The sequence below is a fragment of the Canis lupus genome, chromosome 2 (genome assembly GCF_011100685.1).
Source record: "Canis lupus familiaris isolate Mischka breed German Shepherd chromosome 2, alternate assembly UU_Cfam_GSD_1.0, whole genome shotgun sequence".
Lineage (NCBI taxonomy): Eukaryota > Metazoa > Chordata > Mammalia > Carnivora > Canidae > Canis > Canis lupus.
In genome coordinates this window covers 6,653,442-6,672,427 of record NC_049223.1, presented here as the reverse complement: position 1 = coordinate 6,672,427, position 18,986 = coordinate 6,653,442, and the positions used below count along the sequence as shown (strand labels likewise).

The 18,986-nt window shown below is 36.7% G+C and overlaps 1 protein-coding gene across 1 annotated transcript in view; it reads right to left on the bottom strand.

The window, feature by feature from the left end:
• ARHGAP21 (Rho GTPase activating protein 21) overlaps nucleotides 1-18,986 on the bottom strand; it is an 82,234-nt gene that overhangs the window by 22,408 nt on the left and 40,840 nt on the right. Inside the window, 3 exon segments of the mRNA XM_038532057.1 lie at nucleotides 1,532-1,568; nucleotides 5,486-5,588; nucleotides 5,726-5,911. Of these exon segments, the coding sequence (XP_038387985.1) occupies nucleotides 1,532-1,568; nucleotides 5,486-5,588; nucleotides 5,726-5,911 (326 nt within the window).

Here is an 18,986-nt window from a genome sequence, read left to right as displayed (position 1 = left end):
TGGTAGAAAGTGTGATGGGAAGTGAATAGGTAATGAATCAAAGGGGTAACATTATCAGATCCCAGTTCAGAGGTCACTCTGCTTGCCACCTGAAGAATGGATTCTCTACCCATCAGAAAAGGTGTTACTGTAGGAATCCAAGTGAAGAATGATGGTGGCTGGGCTTAAGTAACTTAAGTGAAAATAGAGAGGAATGTAAAGCTTCAGGGTGTGTCCTTCCTGGAGGTAGAGTGGATAATACTTGATATGGGGGTGAGGGTGAGGGAAGAAGCAACAAGGCTATTTCCCAGATTTGGGCCTTGAACAACTGAGTGAAGTAGACTTAGTGAGATGGGGAAAACTGGTGGAAATATGGCGGGGGTAATCCAGATCTCTTTGGCCATTAAACCTTGACTGCCTGTTAAACACTCACATAAAGATGTCAGCCTCAATGAGCTGCAGTCCGGGGAAGATGCCAGGGCTACAGTATAAACTTTGAGAGACTTCTGGATAAGATCATGTTGGCAATGAGGGTAGCTAGAGAAGAAAGGGTCAGAACCAGTTCTAGACATTCCACCATTTTAAATATTGGGCAGAAGCAGAATGGAAACCAGCCGAAGAAAATATTTTAGGAAGGGAGCGGGAAATTGTGTTGGAGACTACTGAAAAGTCAAAGAGGTTAAAAATCAAAGATAACCATTAGTTTTGGAACTTGAATGTCACTAGTCACCTTAGCGTGAACAGTGTCAGCCTGGTGTGTGTTAGTTGAGAAAGACATGATGTGAGGAGGTGAACAATTTTTTTAAGGAGTTTTAACGTGAAACATGGAAGAGAAGATAGGCATAGGAAATAGAGGTAGATGTGGATTCAAGGGAGGTTTTTAAAAAAATATATATAGTAAATAGCAGAATGTGCTTATATGATGGTGAATGAGCCCCTGGCAAGAGTGAATGAGCCACTGGCAAGAGTGATTCTACAGAGGAGAGAGGGATCTTGAGAAAGTGAAAAGTGACTGAATCCAAAGAAGAAATGCGGATTTAGGTTTTTCACAGAATCAGGTTCCAGATACACAGATATTATAAGAACATGAGTAAGGAGGGCAGAAACTATGGGCACAAATGAAGATGGCTAACATTTTTGGGGAATGTAGAACAAGAAAATTCCTGTCTAACAGCTTTTGGTGTGTGTTTTCAATGAAGTATGAGGGAAGAGTAGATGGGAGAGGACAGGAAGGTGGAAGGGAGGCCTGAAATAATAATTTTGAGGAGAGAAAAATATGCATTCAACAAAATACAGGATTGCTGGGTAGTTAGATTTTTGGCCGTAGACTGATAACGTGAGAAAAATCAGCATGATGTGTATTATATACTTGAACATGTTTAGAAATTAGAAAAGAACACATAATACATAATATGTAATTAATATTCCAAATGCACCTGAAACTCACAGAATATAGGATAATAGAAACAATTCCTTATGAAGAGCCAAAGTAAGCAAAGGTAAATAGAAACACTGATCATTTGCTGATACTTAAAAAATACTGAATACCAACCTTGATTCCCTTCAGGCTAGAAACGTGCTTAAAGGACCTGTTAGAAAAAAAGCACATAAATATTTGCAGTAAGTGCATAACACCTTAAAGATGTAAAAACAAGTTGACCATTACAAATAACCTTTCAACGATAAGCTGACATTTTATCATTATCATGTTAAATGTTCACTGTGCAATGCAAATGAGAAAAACAGCTAATTGTATAAAGTACTGACACTTTTGATTCCATGATCGAAGTTTCCTTAGTGGATCTGGTAAATTAAAATGGTCTCTGCATGAAGTGTGAGATTTTATCCTTCCTTTTAGATGAAAGAAAAAAAAATTACTCAGGCTGAACACTGAGCTTTAGAATAAATTATTAGTTATCCACAGTCGCAGTGCTCTGTTAAGGGTTCCCACAGTGTTAAGGATTGATAATGTGGCAGGAAGAGTGTGGTCAGGGCCAGTCCCAGCCCACCACTCCTCCCACCAACCACATTCCGGATGCTTTGGTTTGAGACCAGCTGCTGCCACTGAAAAGGTTTAGGGCTTCTGAAGATAGGCTTGCTTTAACAATTCAAAATAATTTAACTTTGGGGGACAAAGTTTTTTTTTTTAGATTTTATTTATTTGACAGAGAGCACACAAACGGGGAGCAGCAGAGGGAGAGGGAGAAGCAGACTTCTCATCGAGCAGGGAGCCTGGGGCTTTATCCCAAAACCCTGGGAGCATGACCTGAGCCGAAGGTAGATGCTCAACCACTGAGCCACTGGGTGCCCCAAAAGATTTTTTTAATTCAAAATTCATTTTAAGGAATTTAGAACTATAAGATGTGAGTAAAGATGGCATTGCCGTCCCATTTCAAATCACCCCAACAAGATAACCAGAAATAGCTATGCAAACTCCATCTGCAATAGTATCAGGAGACACTGTAACTCTGAACCACAATATAAATATACGTAAATGAAGATGGGTGTTAAATGAGGTGAAGGAAAGAATGGATACAGAATAAGGACATCACTGGTTGCATATCTCAAACAAAACTGCAGTGCTCCCTGAGAGGTCAAAACCTCCCTGTATTTGGAACAATGGGAAACAGGGTGCCTGGGCTGGTGACGGGAGCCTCACTCATCACCATGGATATAAGGGATATGAAAAAGAAAAAAGGAAACATGCAGTTCTGTTATTTTTGCAGGAAGCAGTATGTGGCTTTGTGCAGGGTGAAGTAGACTCTGAAATGTGGCAGTTGATGCCATCTTTTAGTAAGGAATAAGTAAAGGTTAAAATAGCTTGGAAATTCAACATTTTGAATTCCTATTGGCTTGGACCACTGCTCTGGCCACACCTCACACAAACTTCCCCCATGTAGTTGGTCCAGGAAGAACTGCTATAATTGGAATATAAATAATCATTAAATGGAAGCTTCAGAGAATCTATACAAAAATACTCTGATAAAAAAGATTATTTGGGGCATCTGGGTGGCTCAGTGGTTGAGCATCTGCCTTTGGCTCAGGTCGATCCCGAGGTCCTGGGATCGAGTCCCATATTAGGTTCTCTGCTTCTCCCTCTGTCTATGTCTCTGCCTCTTGCTCTGTGTCTCTCATGAATACATAAATAAAATCTTAAAAAAAAAAAGTTCTTTGACCGAAGATTCAAAATCATAAAATGTCAATGTTCCTTAATTTTATAAGTTAAAACACCATGTCACTAAAAATATCCATAAAAATTTAAGAACTAGAAAATTGACTTTAAAGTTCAAATAGTAAAATAAACAAAAATAGCCAGGAGAATTCAGAAAAAACACAGTCATGAGAGAACAGTTCCATCAATAATAAAAACATAATAAAACCAATGCAATTAGGGACGCCTGGATGGCTCAGCAGTTGAGCGACTGCCTTCAGCCCAGGGTATGATCCTGGAGACTCGGGATCGAATCCCACATCGGGATCTTCTGTGTGGAGCCTGCTTCTCCCTCTGCCTGTGTCTCTGCCTCTTTCTCTCTGTGTCTCTCATGAATAAATAAATAAAATATTAAAAAAAACCCACTGTAGTGAAAGGGAATATAAGGGAAGGGAGAAGAAATGTGTGGGAAATATCAGAAAGGGAGACAGAACGTAAAGACTGCTAACTCTGGGAAACGAACTAGGGGTGGTAGAAGGGGAGGAGGGTGGGGGGTGGGAGTGAATGGGTGACGGGCACTGGGGGTTATTCTGTATGTTAGTAAATTGAACACCAATAAAAAATAAATTAAAAAAATAAAAAAATAAAAAAATAAAATAAAAACTTAAAAAAAAATAAAAATAAAAATAAAAAATAAAAAATAAAAAAAACCCACTGCAATTAACGGAATCTGGTGTACATGAGTAGACAGATAAATCAATAGAACAGAATGGAGGCTAAATATAAAACTATATATACATATAATAATTTAGTATTTAATAAAGATGAAATATCAGTGGGAAAAATACAACATTCAATAGATGCTTTGGGCACAACTGAGAGACACTGGAAAATATAAAGTTGGCCTTTATTTCACTAATTGAAATAAAATAAGCTCCAGGTGAATCACAGTTGTAAATATACAAAAAAAGACAAAAAAAAAAAACCCATAAATTTGAGAGGCAAACATGGAAGAATTTTGTTGTATTCTGCAGGAAGCACTTTTTCAATGACTCAAAATCTGAAGGCCATTAAAAAAAATTCTAAATTTGACTGCAAAGAAAAAGTTTGACATTTTTGCACAGTCTAAAAAAAACTTAAGAAAATCCAATGAAAAATACTGAATTGGGAAAAGACTTGCAACACTTATCTCAGAAAAGAGCCCTTTATATAAAGAGCCCCCAGAAGTCAATTAGGAAAAGCAGTTGGGAAGAGCAGAAGACATGAACAAGCAGTTCATGGGAAAATAGAAATCTCTCTTAAATATATATGAAACAATGTTCAATTAACAATAAGAAATTTTCAAATAAAAACTATAATGTGAGGTGGCTCAGTCGGTTACGTGTCTGCCTTCAGCTCAGGTCATGATTTCAGGGTCCTGGGATGGAGCCCCACATGGGACTCCCTGCTCAGCGGGGAGTCTACTTCTCCCTCTGCCTCTCTCCTCCCCCTGCTTATACTCTTTCTTAAATACATAAATAAAAATCTTAAAAAAAAAAAAAAGAAGCAACAACAACAAAAAAGCTACAATGTGATACCATTAGATTTACAAAAACATCAAATGTTAGGTAAATGCTGTGCTGGTGAGGAGCAGAGACTTCCGTACACTGTTGGTGGGAATCTGGTTTGTTATAAACTTTAAGGAGAGTGGCTAACAATACATATTAAAATAAAAAACACACACCCTCTTGATGTAACAATCTTTCTTCCAATTATACTCACTTATATACTAAATTAACTATATACAAATATAATCACTGAAGTATTGTTTGCAGTAGCATAAGATTCAATCTAAATGTCTATTTATAGAATATAAATTGACAGATATATATTAGTAAAACTATTCAGTAGAAAATGAAACAATCATGAAAAAGAGTGAGCCAGGAATATACACACTGGATGATCTCCGCAATCAGTCATTTGTTTAGCATCTATCATTGGTTTGTAAAAATAATTAGGATATGTAATACATACATATATGCCTAAACACGTGTAAGTGATTTTATGCAGAGAATAGCTCAGGAAACAGTAACATAGTTATGTCTGAGAAGAGATCTGGGTGGCCAGAGACCTATATAGTAGCAGTGATTGTTTAATACTAATATTTTTTGCATTATGTTTGTGTATTACCAATTTTTAAATATTAATGTTAAAAATTCAACTGCATATATTACTGAATAACAACTTTATTTTTTTATTTGCATTTCTAATGTTATAAAGTTAAAAATATAAAAGAAATCATTAAAATTCAGTATTTATATGTCAAAGTCTGACCAAATACTGACAAATATTTAAGATGATATGCTTGAGACTTACAATTTTGCATCTTCTCTGTAATCATCCAGGCCCTCATCATAGGATTTTGATCTTTCGGTCTTTGAGCTGGGCTGGGCATCGAGACTGGGAGGTCCGACAGATTCTGTAATTAAAAGCCAACATTTAGACATTTGCAAGTGGTTTCCAGATCCTTTTCATAGTGAGATCAGTTTGTCATAGCATTCTAAGTGGAAAACTGAGAAAGAGAGATGGTTTGCATAGCAACTCACTGAAACGTACCCTGGTCATGGGAGAGCTGGCGACGAATTAAAGGAGCCGACGTGGTGAGGCTGGGTGGGACCATTGCTATGGAGGGTGCCTGGGGTGCCTGGGGTGCCTGAGGTGCCTGGGGAGTGGAGGCTGAGATGACAGCAGAAGCAGGGATGTGTGCAAGGTCATGATCAATGCTAGGGCTTGTTGGTTCATCTAGAAGATAAAATGAAAATAAATATTAGAGGGATGCCTGGCTGGCTCAGTCGGTGGAGCATGGGACTCTTCATCTCGGGGTTGTGAATTCAAGCCCCACACTGGGCTTAGAGCTTACTTAAAAAAAAAAAAAATCAGGAAAAAGATAATAGGTATCAGAATGCCAAATGGCCTAATTATTAATAATCAATATTTACTATTTCTTAAAAAAACAGATTTAGATTTTAACACTTACCCACTAAGGCACCAATAAATAATAAAAATCTTATATAGTTATTACTCCAGTAATTCCAAATAATTCTGAGAATGTGGTCTAAGAAATTAAATAAGTTGCTTCTTCTACCAAACAATTAATACTGATTAACTGATAATCAAGATACTAAAGTTTATAGGCATTGAGAACCTGAACCTATAAAAGTGGAATGATAATCTTGTACCACCCTAAAAGAATTATTTTTCCCAATTTTAAATGTCTTACACATCATTTCAGGAAGTTAAACAAGTAACTTGGCTGAGGCTTAACTTTCAGAGTATCAAGTCCTAGAACCTCCCCATGCACAAACTCACAAGTATATCTTCAATTTTTGAAGAAAAATGTGAAAGGACAATTTATGGCTTCCAGAAAAAGTTTATACATTATGAAGACCACTGCTATAGATGAAATGTTTGTGTTCCTCCCAAAATTCATGTTGAAACCTAATCCCTAATGTGACAGAATTTGATGGTGGGGTTTCGGGAGCTGATTAAGTCAGGAGGTGGGAGCCCTTATGGATGGAATTAGCACCCTTACAAAGAAGTAGCCTGAAAGAGCTCCCTTGACCCTTCTTCCATATGAGGATACAACTTCCATAAACCAAGAATCAGGACCTCGCCAGCTACCAAGTCTGCTGGTGCCTTGATGTTGGACTTCTAGCCTCTGGAACCATGAGAAATAAATGGTTATTGTTTAAGCCACTCGGATGTGGTATTTAGTAGCCCGAATGGACTGAGAGAGCCACTGGTGGTTTGTTTGGCACTTTCGTGCAAATCAGAAATAGGTGCCTTTTTCCCCAACCAAATGTAGGCCCAGGCCTAGAGGAAAAATCCCCATTTGCCCCCTGGTATCCCTGTAGAAACAGATATTTTAGGTGTTACAAATTTTAACTTTCTCAAAAGCCTGTCACTACCTGTCAAGAGCAGAAATGCATATAGGAATGCATATGCATGCATGCACAGTAACAAGAGCTAACACATTTATAGAGCTTAGGAAGTACTAGCATCATTCTAAATACTTAAAATATATTTTCCATTTAATTCTTATGAAATTCTATGAAGTAAGTACTATTTTGCAGATGAAGAATCAAAACAGACAGGTTAAATAACTTGTGTAAAGTTACCAAGCAACAGGGACACAATGTAGACCCAGAGAGTCTGACACAGAATTTATGGAATTATATTTTTGCTCTAAAGGTACAAATGATATTTGTTTTCCAAATTGGTGAGTGATAGTTCTGTTCAAAATTCTTATTCTTATAAAAACATCAATGATTTAAATTATTATTTTCTAGGCTAGTAGAGTATAAATTAATAGAATGCCAGAACTGTATTTCCTAAAATCAAATGCTCTAAGTCTTAGAAAATCATAACGAGGGGCACCTGAGTGGCTTAGTGGCTGAGCATCTACCTTTAGGCTCAGGGCATGATCCTGGGGTCCTGGGATCAAGTGCTGCATCAGGCTCCCTGCAGGGAGCCTGCTTCTCCCTCTCCCTATGTCTCTGCCTCTCTGTATCTGCCATGAATAAATAAATAAAATATTAAAAAAAAGAAAATCATAACAAAACCCTTTATAAAGAATATCCTATAATGATAAGACAGGGTTTTGATTTCTTGATTTAAAAGATCAAACTATTTTAATTTTGACCAAAATCTAAGGCTGCTCTATCATTTTAATGGTTAGCATTTTAATCAAGGTGACTAGTAATGATGCAAAATTATAACATTTATAGCTAAAATCTGTAAATTCTGACTATCTTAAGCTTATTTTATGTTTTTACATAGTCTTTAAAAGCAGCTCTTTATATTTAAGCAATAGAAAACATTTTTAATGGATGCCTGGGTACTCAGTGGTTGAGTGTCTGCCTTCGGCTCAGGGCATGATCCCAAGGTCCTAGGATTGAGTCCCGCATCAGGGCTCCCTGTGGGAAGCCTGCTTCTCCCTCTATCTATGTCTCTGCCTCTCTCTCTGTGTCTCTCATGAATAAATAAATAAAATCTTGGGGGGAAAAAGGCATTTAAAAAAAATTTCACTATGAATCAAGTTTACTAAGTATATAATATCATATGTTGGTGAGCATGCAATTATTCTTTTTTCAAAAGCAAGAAGATAACTGACTTTATATCTATTGAATAAAGATAAAAATTAAAATAAAAGATAAAAATTTAACTTTACTAAATATTATAGTGTTCTTTAAAACTATCATTATGATTTAAATTATCACAAATTAACCAACTTTTCCAAATGATACATGTGTATGAAGTCAGTTGGGTCTTATGGGGTCTGCTTGGGTCACCAATCTGTTATGGATTCAGAAGCATGGATATGAATAGGAAAATACCGTATTCTTGAGTAATTATCTGATGTGTGTAGCACAGAGAGTATTAACAGCAGGAAAAGGCTTCTGTAGAGAAAACATTCACAACTGTAGTGTGCAATAAATGTGTCAAAGAGTGTCTAGGAGATTCCATGGGATAAATCTCTCAAGAAAATTTTAGGCCTTCCAAAGTAATTTTAAAAATATTTGTATTTATTTACTTAAAATTAAATATCACAGAGTGAAATTCAAAATGTTCATGATTAAGCATTAAACAAAATTTCAAAGGCAATTTTTTTATGACTCTTGACTTCCTAGAGGTATGCATTCAATTTCTTTTGACTTACTGCATTTTGGAGGAAATTTCTTTATTTCACTGGGTTGAATTCATCTCTGCTTTAAGTGGATGTGTGCAAAAAGGCCTGGGATAGACAGCGACCTGCTCCAGGAAGCAAGGGTGAATGGAGGTCTGGGCAGGAGGCTAGCACCCTGGGCTCCCAAGCTTCAGTCCTGTTGCACTCTTTAGAATAAATATATTTACTACTATGTTAAAGACAGACAAGGAAGAGCTAGATATACTTTTTAAAATACAAAGAATTACATTACTTCACATTTATGAATTGTACTTTAATAAATCCAATTCTTCATTCCCTGTAAAAATGTGAGAACCTTTCTATTGTGTTAAAAGTACCATTGCTGTTGTAATGATTAGTTGGAATTTTAAAATTCTAATGTTAACACATGCTTTCATTATTACCTATGGGTAGATTACGTACAAACAAGAATAATTTAGGCTTATCTCCTTTTCCAATATAAGAAAATGAGTACTATTTAGTTGTCCAAAGAGAAAACAAGTGTCTGGTCAGATTTTCAACTGATTTCTATATTTTTAATAATCAAACTTAAATATTATGTCAGATGAAAATAATCATCTTTGTCAAGGTATGTCATATATTATGTTATGACATTAGGTAACACACGCAGAACACACCACTATCAAGACTGTAAACTTGTTCTTATCAAGTGGCATAATCCCTTCTCATGGTAAACTTAACTACATAATCAAAGAACTGACTGAACATTGAGGCCTTAATTTACTTTATTCACTAAAAGCCCCACAGCTCTTCACAATAAAGAAAAGGTGGAGAAGACACTGAAATTGTATATACTCAAATTCAAAGTGATCACTGATTCTTAATCTGTGAAAAAGACAGACCTAAATGTCCAAAAATTTTATTGGAAAATACTGTTTTCCAAAAATAGATAAATAACTAATTCCCTCAGGAAATATATACTCCATAATTCAATGTGGATTTTTTCCAAAGGGAGAATACTATAAGTTACTATGTTTAAACTGATTATTCATTCATTGTTATCTTTTATCAACTAAAATTCTGGGGGCACCTGGGTGGCCCAGTAGGTTAAATGACTGCCTTCGGCTCAGATCATGATCCCAGGGTCCCGGGTTCAAGCCCCACATCACCCTAGCTCCTTGCTCACAGGGAGCCTACTTCTCCCTCTGCCTCTTTCTGCCACTCCCCCTGCTTATGCTCTTTCTCTCTCTCTCTTAAGTAAGTAAATAAATAAAATCTTTAAAAAATGGAATAAAATTCTAGAAGAACATCTATAAGATTTCACACATCAAGAGAAACACAGGGGCGCTTCACTGGCATAGTTGGTTTAGTGTCTGACTCTTGGTTTCGGCTCAGGTCATGATTTTAGGGTTCTGGGATCAAGCTCCGAGTTGGTCTCCATGGTCAGCAGGGAGTCTGCTTGGGATTTTCTCTCCCTCTGCCTCTCACCCCACTTCTCTTTCTCTCTCTCTCTCTCTAAAATAAATACATATTTAAAAAAAAGAAAAATATAGACAGGTAAAAAATCAAGGAAGCATATGGTGAAACTTTACGTGTAACTCTTAGAATTAATTTTCAAACAACAAAGAAAAAAATGGAAGCCTTAATACATACTGAGAGCTCTTATAAATAGAAACAACTAAAATCATAACAGAAGAGCAAAGCGCATAAAAAGACAAATCATGGAAGAAATACAAAAGCCTAATAAAAATGTGAAGAAAACCTTGTGAAAACCTAACTACTAATGAAATAATAAAATGAAACCAAGTAAAAATAGGACAGCCGGTTTTCATCTCTAACCTGGCAAATATTTTCATCTCATGATATTTTTATCCTATTTTTTTCTCTTCATCTTCTGCAAGATGACTGCAGAGAATGTATGATGCTAGCTGCCCATCTCTATCTTTGGGGTTCAGTGGGGCTTCTGTGGGTGGGCATATGCACAAGGCATGACCCCTCCTAAGACCCTAGTTCACTGAGTTCACAGTGACTGACTAAGGGTAAAGAATCTGATCTAGTCAGTATAGATCCAGTCTCTCCATCAGATTTGACATATGGATACTGAGAAAAGCACGGTCTTTCTCTTCCAACTCCCCAGAGAACAAGAACTGTAAAAATCAGTAAACTGAGTTGCCAGCCACCATCTTTTCTACCATGTGGAGAAAAAGTATCTGAGAATGAAAAAAGCAAAGCTGAGAAAAAGATACACAATCTTGATGCCAAAGCACTTGAGTATTTGGATCTAGCCGTGTACCCAACTAGGTCTACCCCCAAAACCTCTTCACTGTAGCTAACACTCCTTTTTGGCATGAGCTAATATGATAAAACTTTCTTTTTTTTTTTTTTCAGATTTTATTTATTTATTTGAGAGAGAGCAAGCAAGCATGAGGTGGGAGTGGGGCAGAGGGAGAAGCTGACTCCCCACTGTGCAAGTTGCTGGATGCAGGGCTCCATATCCCAGGACCCTGGAATCATGACCTGAGCTGAAGGCTCAACCAACTGATACATGCAGGCGCCCTGAAAAAACTTTCCATCAGGGACTCCTAAACGGCTCAGTGGATCAGAGACTCCTGGATGGCTCAGTGGTTGAACGCCTGCCTTTGGCTCAGGTCGTGATCCTGGGGTCCTGGGATAGTTTTGCATCAGGCTCCCCACAGGGAGCCTGCTTCTCCCTCTGCCTATGTCTCTGCCTCTCTCTGTGTATCTCTCATGAATAAATAAAATATTAAAAAAAAACTTTCTATCATTTGTAACTGAGAGAATCTGATCAACACAAAAGTAGAACACCGTGTTTCTAATTTGCTTTCACCAACAAGCATTACTCGTCATAAGACCTACTGTCCAGTTGCTGCAGATTAGAACAGAGCAAAAAGGGCCTCTTCTACAATGAGCTGGGTTATGAGGAATCTTTCTCACAGTTCAAATAATTAAAGCATTCCATCTGTAGTTTGTTTTAAAGTTATAGTTGAGAATCATTTTATAAAACTCAGTGAAATTGGTGGAATTTTTGGCATAGACTAGGGTTAAACAGCTCCTCAGAGTAACTTTGCTTTCTATTTCACCTCTGCTAGGAAGAGGTAATCCTACCCCCTGCCCAAATAACACTGTTAACAGCATAATATTCAAAGATGGGATAAACTATATTGCAAGAGGAAGAGTACATTTGTATAAGTTGGAAGAAACAGTGACTAATGTCAAAGTGTGTATGTAAGGCCCCCTGGGTGGCTCAGTCAGCTGAATGTCCAAACTCTTGATCTCAGCTCAGGTCTTGATCTCAGGGCCGTTGAGCCACCAGGGCTGCCCCAATAATCTCATTTTTTATAAGAATTCAACTCATTATCATAATAGGAATTATGACCACACTTCTTTAGTAATCAGTTCAATAACATGCATTTAAGTAAATATTTGGCTCCGGGAAGGTCATTTTGAGATTTGGGGTTATTTGAATAACCAAAAATCTAATGCTGTATCTTCCTATGTGATAGACAATTTTTTCTTTTAAAAATTAGGAAGTGAGGGGATTCCTGGGTGGCTCAGCGGTTTAATGCCTGCCTTCGGCCCAGGGCGTGATCCTGGAGTCCCGGGATCGAGTCCCGCATCGGGCTCCCTGCATGGAGTCTGCTTCTCCCTCTGCCTGTGTCTCTGCCTGTCTCTGTGTGTCTCTCATAAATAAATAAATAAATATCTAAAAAAAGATTAGGAAGTGAGAATTCTGAATGTTCTGCAAGCTTGCTATACCCTATTGGTGCCAAAGTGAAGGGAGCAGAGCTGTAAATCCAAGAGGAACTGTTGTGACAGGAGAGACTGGGAAGGAGGAAGATGAAATCGGAGCTGAGGCAGGAACGTGTGTGGTCCCATGGTCAGTGCTGGGGATAGTCAGCTAGTTGGCAAGACTGCGCCAAGTGTATTTGCATAGCAAATGCTCTAAATTTAAAGAAGGCAAGGGGGAGGCACTACTTTTAGATTTACCGCAGATAACAGTTCCAATTACTTGGCTGAATTTCTGCAATCCCACAGATGAGACAAGTTAATTCCATATTTGAAGATTTTGTGGGTCTGTGTGTAGGGGACGGGTACCTGTGCACGAAAACTGGCCCAGCTTGCTAGCTGACAAATGCAGGAGGTACTATTTTCAAGAAATCTGAAAATTACTTAAAAATATTTCATAAACACTAGGTACCAATTTCATCACCAATTTTTCTTTCACATGATTAATTTTCACACTGAAAATAAGCAAGCTATTAGGAAGGGGAAAACTGGGCAGGAGGTCCTGTCTTGTCAGACTATGTGAAAGCCACTTAATTTTCCTGGATATTAAATTCATTACCTCTGAAATACAGAAACTGGATGAGGATTATCAGAAGGGTCTATTCTAGTCAAGAGGCCTACAATAATAAATCCACTAAAGGTGCAAAGTTACCATTTGTGAAATAATTTAAAATACCTTTAGGTTTTTCTAAACCAGGGATTTGTTACGGGGCTTTTGAAGTTTGGATTTATTTTAAAAACCGGCAGATGTAGCTGAGAGTGTAGTTACTATTAGATCTGTTTTCCACATTAAAGAATCAGCCTAAAGTCTAGAAAGTCTAATGTAGGGAACAATTCCATAGTTTTTATAGGTGCTAAGGTAAAATTTTTTCCCTAAATAAATCAGCATAGTATTCTATAAGTGTGCTACAGGTAAACTTGAAATATTTTAGAAGAAAAGCTAATGCTACTACCAAATGGAAGGTAAATACACATATAAAATTATTCCGTAGTGAATAGTTTTTTTTTTAACAGACTTGGAACACATATACTTATTTACTGAAAAGATACTAATTCAATCTTGGGAAGTCTGAGTTAAGAATGGGGAATATTGAATGCAGAAATATTTTTTAGGTTAAGCTTTAAAAGAGTAAAAGGCCAGGATTTATTTATTTATTTATTTTAAGAATTTATTTATTTGTTTGTTTGTTTATGACATACAGAGTGCGGCAGAGACACAGGGAGAGGGAGAAGCAGGCTCCCTGCAGGGAGCTCAATGTGGGACTCAATCCCAGAACCCTAGGATCATGACCTTAGCCAAAGGCAGACATTCAAACACTGAGCCACCCAAGCGTTTCAAAGCCAGGATTTAAATTTTAGCACATATGTAGGACATTGTCCAAAGAATATGAGATTTGGAGCCAATAGATAATCAATTCTGTCAGTTACCTGCTGAGAGACCATGAGCAAACAACTTAACTTTCCTTATCCACAAAGTGGCTTATTTACTTCTCACCTAAATTCTCCCAGCTTGTCATAGGATTAGTACATGAAATACTTGGTAGGTTATAAATTACTACAGAAATTTGTGGATTTTGTTGTGGTTGTTATTATATTAAAAATGAACTCCACATCATTACTCAATAGAAGCAAGAATCTCTAAGCTTAAGTGTCAATGGAGTCACATCTTGTGGGAATGCAGATATAGGAAAAAGACTGTTAAGATGATGAGTACAATTTTTGTCTTTATAGATTAGTTGTTTTGTAGAAAGACTCAGTATGTTTAGTATAAAGAGGCACTGGGTGCTCTATGCACCCCCTATAATATCACTGCTGGCATCAGGAGACTAGAGCCGCCAGAGAGAGAAGTTGGGTGAAGGGTGGCAGTTGCCCACTCCCGTTCTTTTGGGTAAATTTCAGACACTGCAATTTAGCTATATGTCTCAACAAGCTTTAAAACCTCTAAGTTGGTTTAAAATGGCAGGACCAGTAAGGCTGCACCAAATGAATTCTATCGTATATTGGCTAACACTAAGTACATGCATATGGTCTAACTTTGGGGTGAGAACAAGGAGTATTAGAAATATGGCAGGAAAAAGAGAGGCAAATGCATTTGAAATGAAATCTGAGTGTGGGTAATTCAGCTATAGTTTCTTTATATTGATAATTATGAGTCGTATAAAGAAATGTATAAAGTGTAGATTGTAGGATATATCTGAAATCCTGCTACTAAATGTCAAATTAATTATAAACTCATTATTCATTTTGTGTTTCTTATAAAAGAAGTAAAAATTTATTTTCAGTACTTACTACCAAGCTTTATAAACTGCATGTAAGGGGTAAACAAAACACTGTCAATGACTGATATTCCTTATTTAAAAACAAAATGGTTTATTTTCTTCATTTCTCTAAATCTTCGTGAACCAAAAGAAATATTAGATATTAAATGTGTAACAAAGTGTTTGAAAATTTTCTTGCTGTAAGACATACCATTTGCTCTGTATTATAAATAACTAAATAAATGAATTGGCTCCATTCTCTGGTATTTGGGGAATAAAGCAAAGGCACTTAATTTTTTTTTCTGCACTAATCTATAATGTTTTCAAATGACAAAAAATAATGATTAAAATTACAGAATATAAGATTCTGGAGTGTGATAATGCAAAAGCAAACCTTAATTTCTTTCCTTTTAAGTGTTCCATGAGCATAAAGTATACTCTCTGAAGTGTGTTTTATAATATATTAAACAAAGATACTCTAAGTGAAAGGATTCATGGTCAAATACTTCTGAGAAAAATTGTATTAGAAAATATACCTAAAAAAAAAAAAAGAAAAAAAATATATACCTAGAGGGGTGCCTGGGTGGCTTAGTTTGTTGGGCATCTGCCTTTGGCTCAGGTCATGATCCAGGGTCCTGGTATCGAGGCCCACAACGAGCTCCCTGCTTAGCAAGGAGCCTGCTTCTCCCTCTCTCTCTGCTTGCCACTTCCCTGTTTGTGTGTGTGCTCACTCACACACTCTCTCTGTCAAATAAATAGAATCTTTAAAAAAAGAAAGAAAATATACCTAGAAAATATATATAGTAGTATGTTAATGATTCTAAAAGTCCCATAGTAAAGACAAACAAAACTTGTTTAATTATTTAAATCCAGCACTTCTCAATTTGATCACTGATTTTTTTCTCCTTAATCAAATGGAATTCATGTTCCCAGAAAATACACTGGGAAACGTTGCAAACAGTCTCTTTTACTCCATTTCAATGCTGATGTCTATTCTATTTTTATATTTATAGAAGTTAAATTATTATATGTATATATAATAATGACAAAAAAACAGATTGGAAAGAGAAATACCTCTAGGTCAGGTAACACTTTAAAGCTCAATAATAAAAGGAGGGATCCCTGGGTGGCACAGCGGTTTGGTGCCTGCCTTTGGCCCAGGGTGCTATCCTGGAGACCCGGGATCGAATCCCACGTTGGGCTCCGGGTGCATGGAGCCTGCTTCTCCCTCTGCCTGTGTCTCTGCCTCTCTCTCTCTCTCTCTCTCTGTGACTATCATAAATAAATAAATAAAATAAAATAAAATAAAATAAAAATAAAAGGATTTCAAGATTTATTAAATTATGGAACTTATACTGAATGAAATCTAAAAGTTCTTTTATTGATTGGCTCTTTACCTATTCAACAACATAGTCTCTAATAAGTATTTTTTGGACTTCAAGGATAGAGTAAAGGATTTTAGTTAATCGAAGACCTAAAAGGTTTTCACAGTAAAAAGGAAACTATAATTAAGCCAAAGAAATCACACCTTTTTTATATTGTTTTCTAAAACTTAGGTAAATACTAAAATTCTTTCCATGCCTTTATTTCAAATGGTATACAATCTTATGAGTCATTAAAATGCTGTAAAAACTCAGGAGGCATAGCATTATTCCACCTGAGGGCCTACAAACTTTTAAGAGTTTTCACATAGTGAAATAAATTCTGTGTTTGTATTTCAGCTTTTTTATCCTGCCCTATTCTACTGGTTAAGGTATAACTGGCATACTACAGTAATTAAATTCTATATATTAAAGTTTTAGGAGGTGTATATAATATTGTACTATGAAGTACTTAAAGTAGAATCTGATCAAAACTAGTAAGTGAGCATTTTTATTTTGAATGTTAAAATATTTTAATAATTTCTCTATATGTGTATAGAATTAAATAGATTTTTATTTTATACCTTAGCTGATGTTCTGTCTTTAGTAATAATCAACTTGTTGATCTATTCAAAGGATTAGTAGATAATTATGAAAAAATTAACAGATATAGCTAGCACATTTTTAATTACTCCAATATAATCTGGTTATGTTGTTCTTATTAAGTAGGAAGAAAATATGATGCCATTATTCTGGTAAGATCTCATAGGCTTATCAAATACAGTTACAGGTTGTAGGAACATTTATAAAAAATCATAAAACAATCACTAGTCCTCAGTTACTTTCTTTAAATATCTAGATGATGTATAAGATTTCATTTATGGCAAAGTTCTATTCTCTGAACTTGGATTTAAGGGTATAGATATTAATGAGTAAAATTTAGGTTGAGATTCCCCACAGTGCTTACAACTTGAATACATCATATTTATAAAAAATATAAGTCACATAGAACTTTCTCAAAAGCTGGCTCTGATAGTGTTGCCTGACAATTCAATAGCTTGAGATTTAAAAAATTTCCCTAGGTAAGAAAAACCCCAAAATGTTGCTCAAAAAGAAGCACATTATCCTATAAAATTATAGAGCACTATTCATGAATTTTTGGGAGTAATGGCGCAAGTATGAGTCTGGCCTTGGCTTCTAAAGAAGGCCCCTGCATCACACAGCTCCAAGGGGCGCTCTTCATAATAAATCAATATAAATGGTGCCCTCCGGAGCTGTGCTCTGTAAGGAGGCTGACTCAACCTGCCAAGTGTCACTTTAGGGAAGTTATTTAGCCTTTCAATAGCTTAAACTTCTCATTATTAAATGAAGGTAATACTAAGGACATATGGGATAATCCTATTAGATTATGTGTTAGAGCTGCACAATAACTATAATTTTTTTTATTTTGAATACATTTAACCATCATCTCAGAAATTATCATTAGTCTATTATTTCAACCAATATTTACTGAGTGCCTTCTATATGCCAGGCAGTGTTCTAGGTTATTAAGGCTACAGAAGTGGACAAAAAGATCAAAAAGCATGGCTCTGGCATAGCTTATATTTTAGCTCTGCAGAGAAACATGTATTAAAAAAATATATAAAACAGGTCAAGCGGAAACAAGTGGTATGAAGATAAATAAAGTAGCTTAAGGGGACAGAGAATGTCAGGTTCTGTATATGTGTGTAGGGGGGTACCTACTTCAGATAGGTTGGTGAGGAAAGGCTGTTTTGATAAGGTAATACTTGAGCACAGACCCAAATGTAGTGAGGGAGAATCTTGTGACTCTCTGTGGAATGTGTCCTGGGGCTGTGAACTGGCAGTGCCAAGGCCCTGAAGCATGCCTGGCATACTCCAGAAGTGCAAGGAGGCTAGGGCAGCTGAAGTTGGGATGCAAGTACCTGGAGGACAGGAGATGGGATCAGAGAGGTGGAGTGGCCTTGTGGAGCCTATCACAGAGGGCCCTGTAGGTCACAGCAGGATTTGGGATTCTATTCTGGGTTACAAGGAAAGTGAACAGAGGTTCTGGTCAGAGGAGTGGCATGACCTGATCTGCATTTTTAAATAACCACTCTGGCTACATTGTGGACAATACCCCTAGGACATGTGGGGGCAGACTAAAGCCTAAACCAACACACTAGCTAGCTGTTCTACACTGGGGCACGTGCTTGTCTTTTAAGTAATTTTTCCCACTCTATCCCAAGATCTACTCTAAAACAAAGTAATTTGACAATGAAGGGGTCTCTTCATTCAGCCCAAAGAAATAAGAAATAATAAAAGTAAAAAGCACTGCTTAAATGAAAGGCTGATTATTAATTATGAAAACTGTTCTATTTGGCTTTTGACTCAGATGCATCATCAACTAGGTGCAATTTGGTTTGCTGAGTCCCTTGACCCCAGACAGTGGGAATTCGTTTCATGGAAGGAAGGAAGGAAGGGAGGAAGGGAGGAAGGGAGGAAGGGAGGAAGGGAGGAAGGGAGGAAGGGAGGAAGGAAGGAAGGAGAAAGAAAGAAAGAAAGAAAGAAAGAAAGAAAGAAAGAAAGAAAGAAAGAAAGAGAAAGAAAGAAGAAAGAAAAGACCCCCCAGAACAGACACCCCCGAAAGAAAAAAACCAATCACCCTAACAGAAGTCCCTACGAAAAGAAAAGCCCTACCGCCCTCAGCCAAAAGAAAGAAAAGAGAAAGAAAGAAAGAGAAGAGAAGAGAAAAAAGAAAAGGAAAA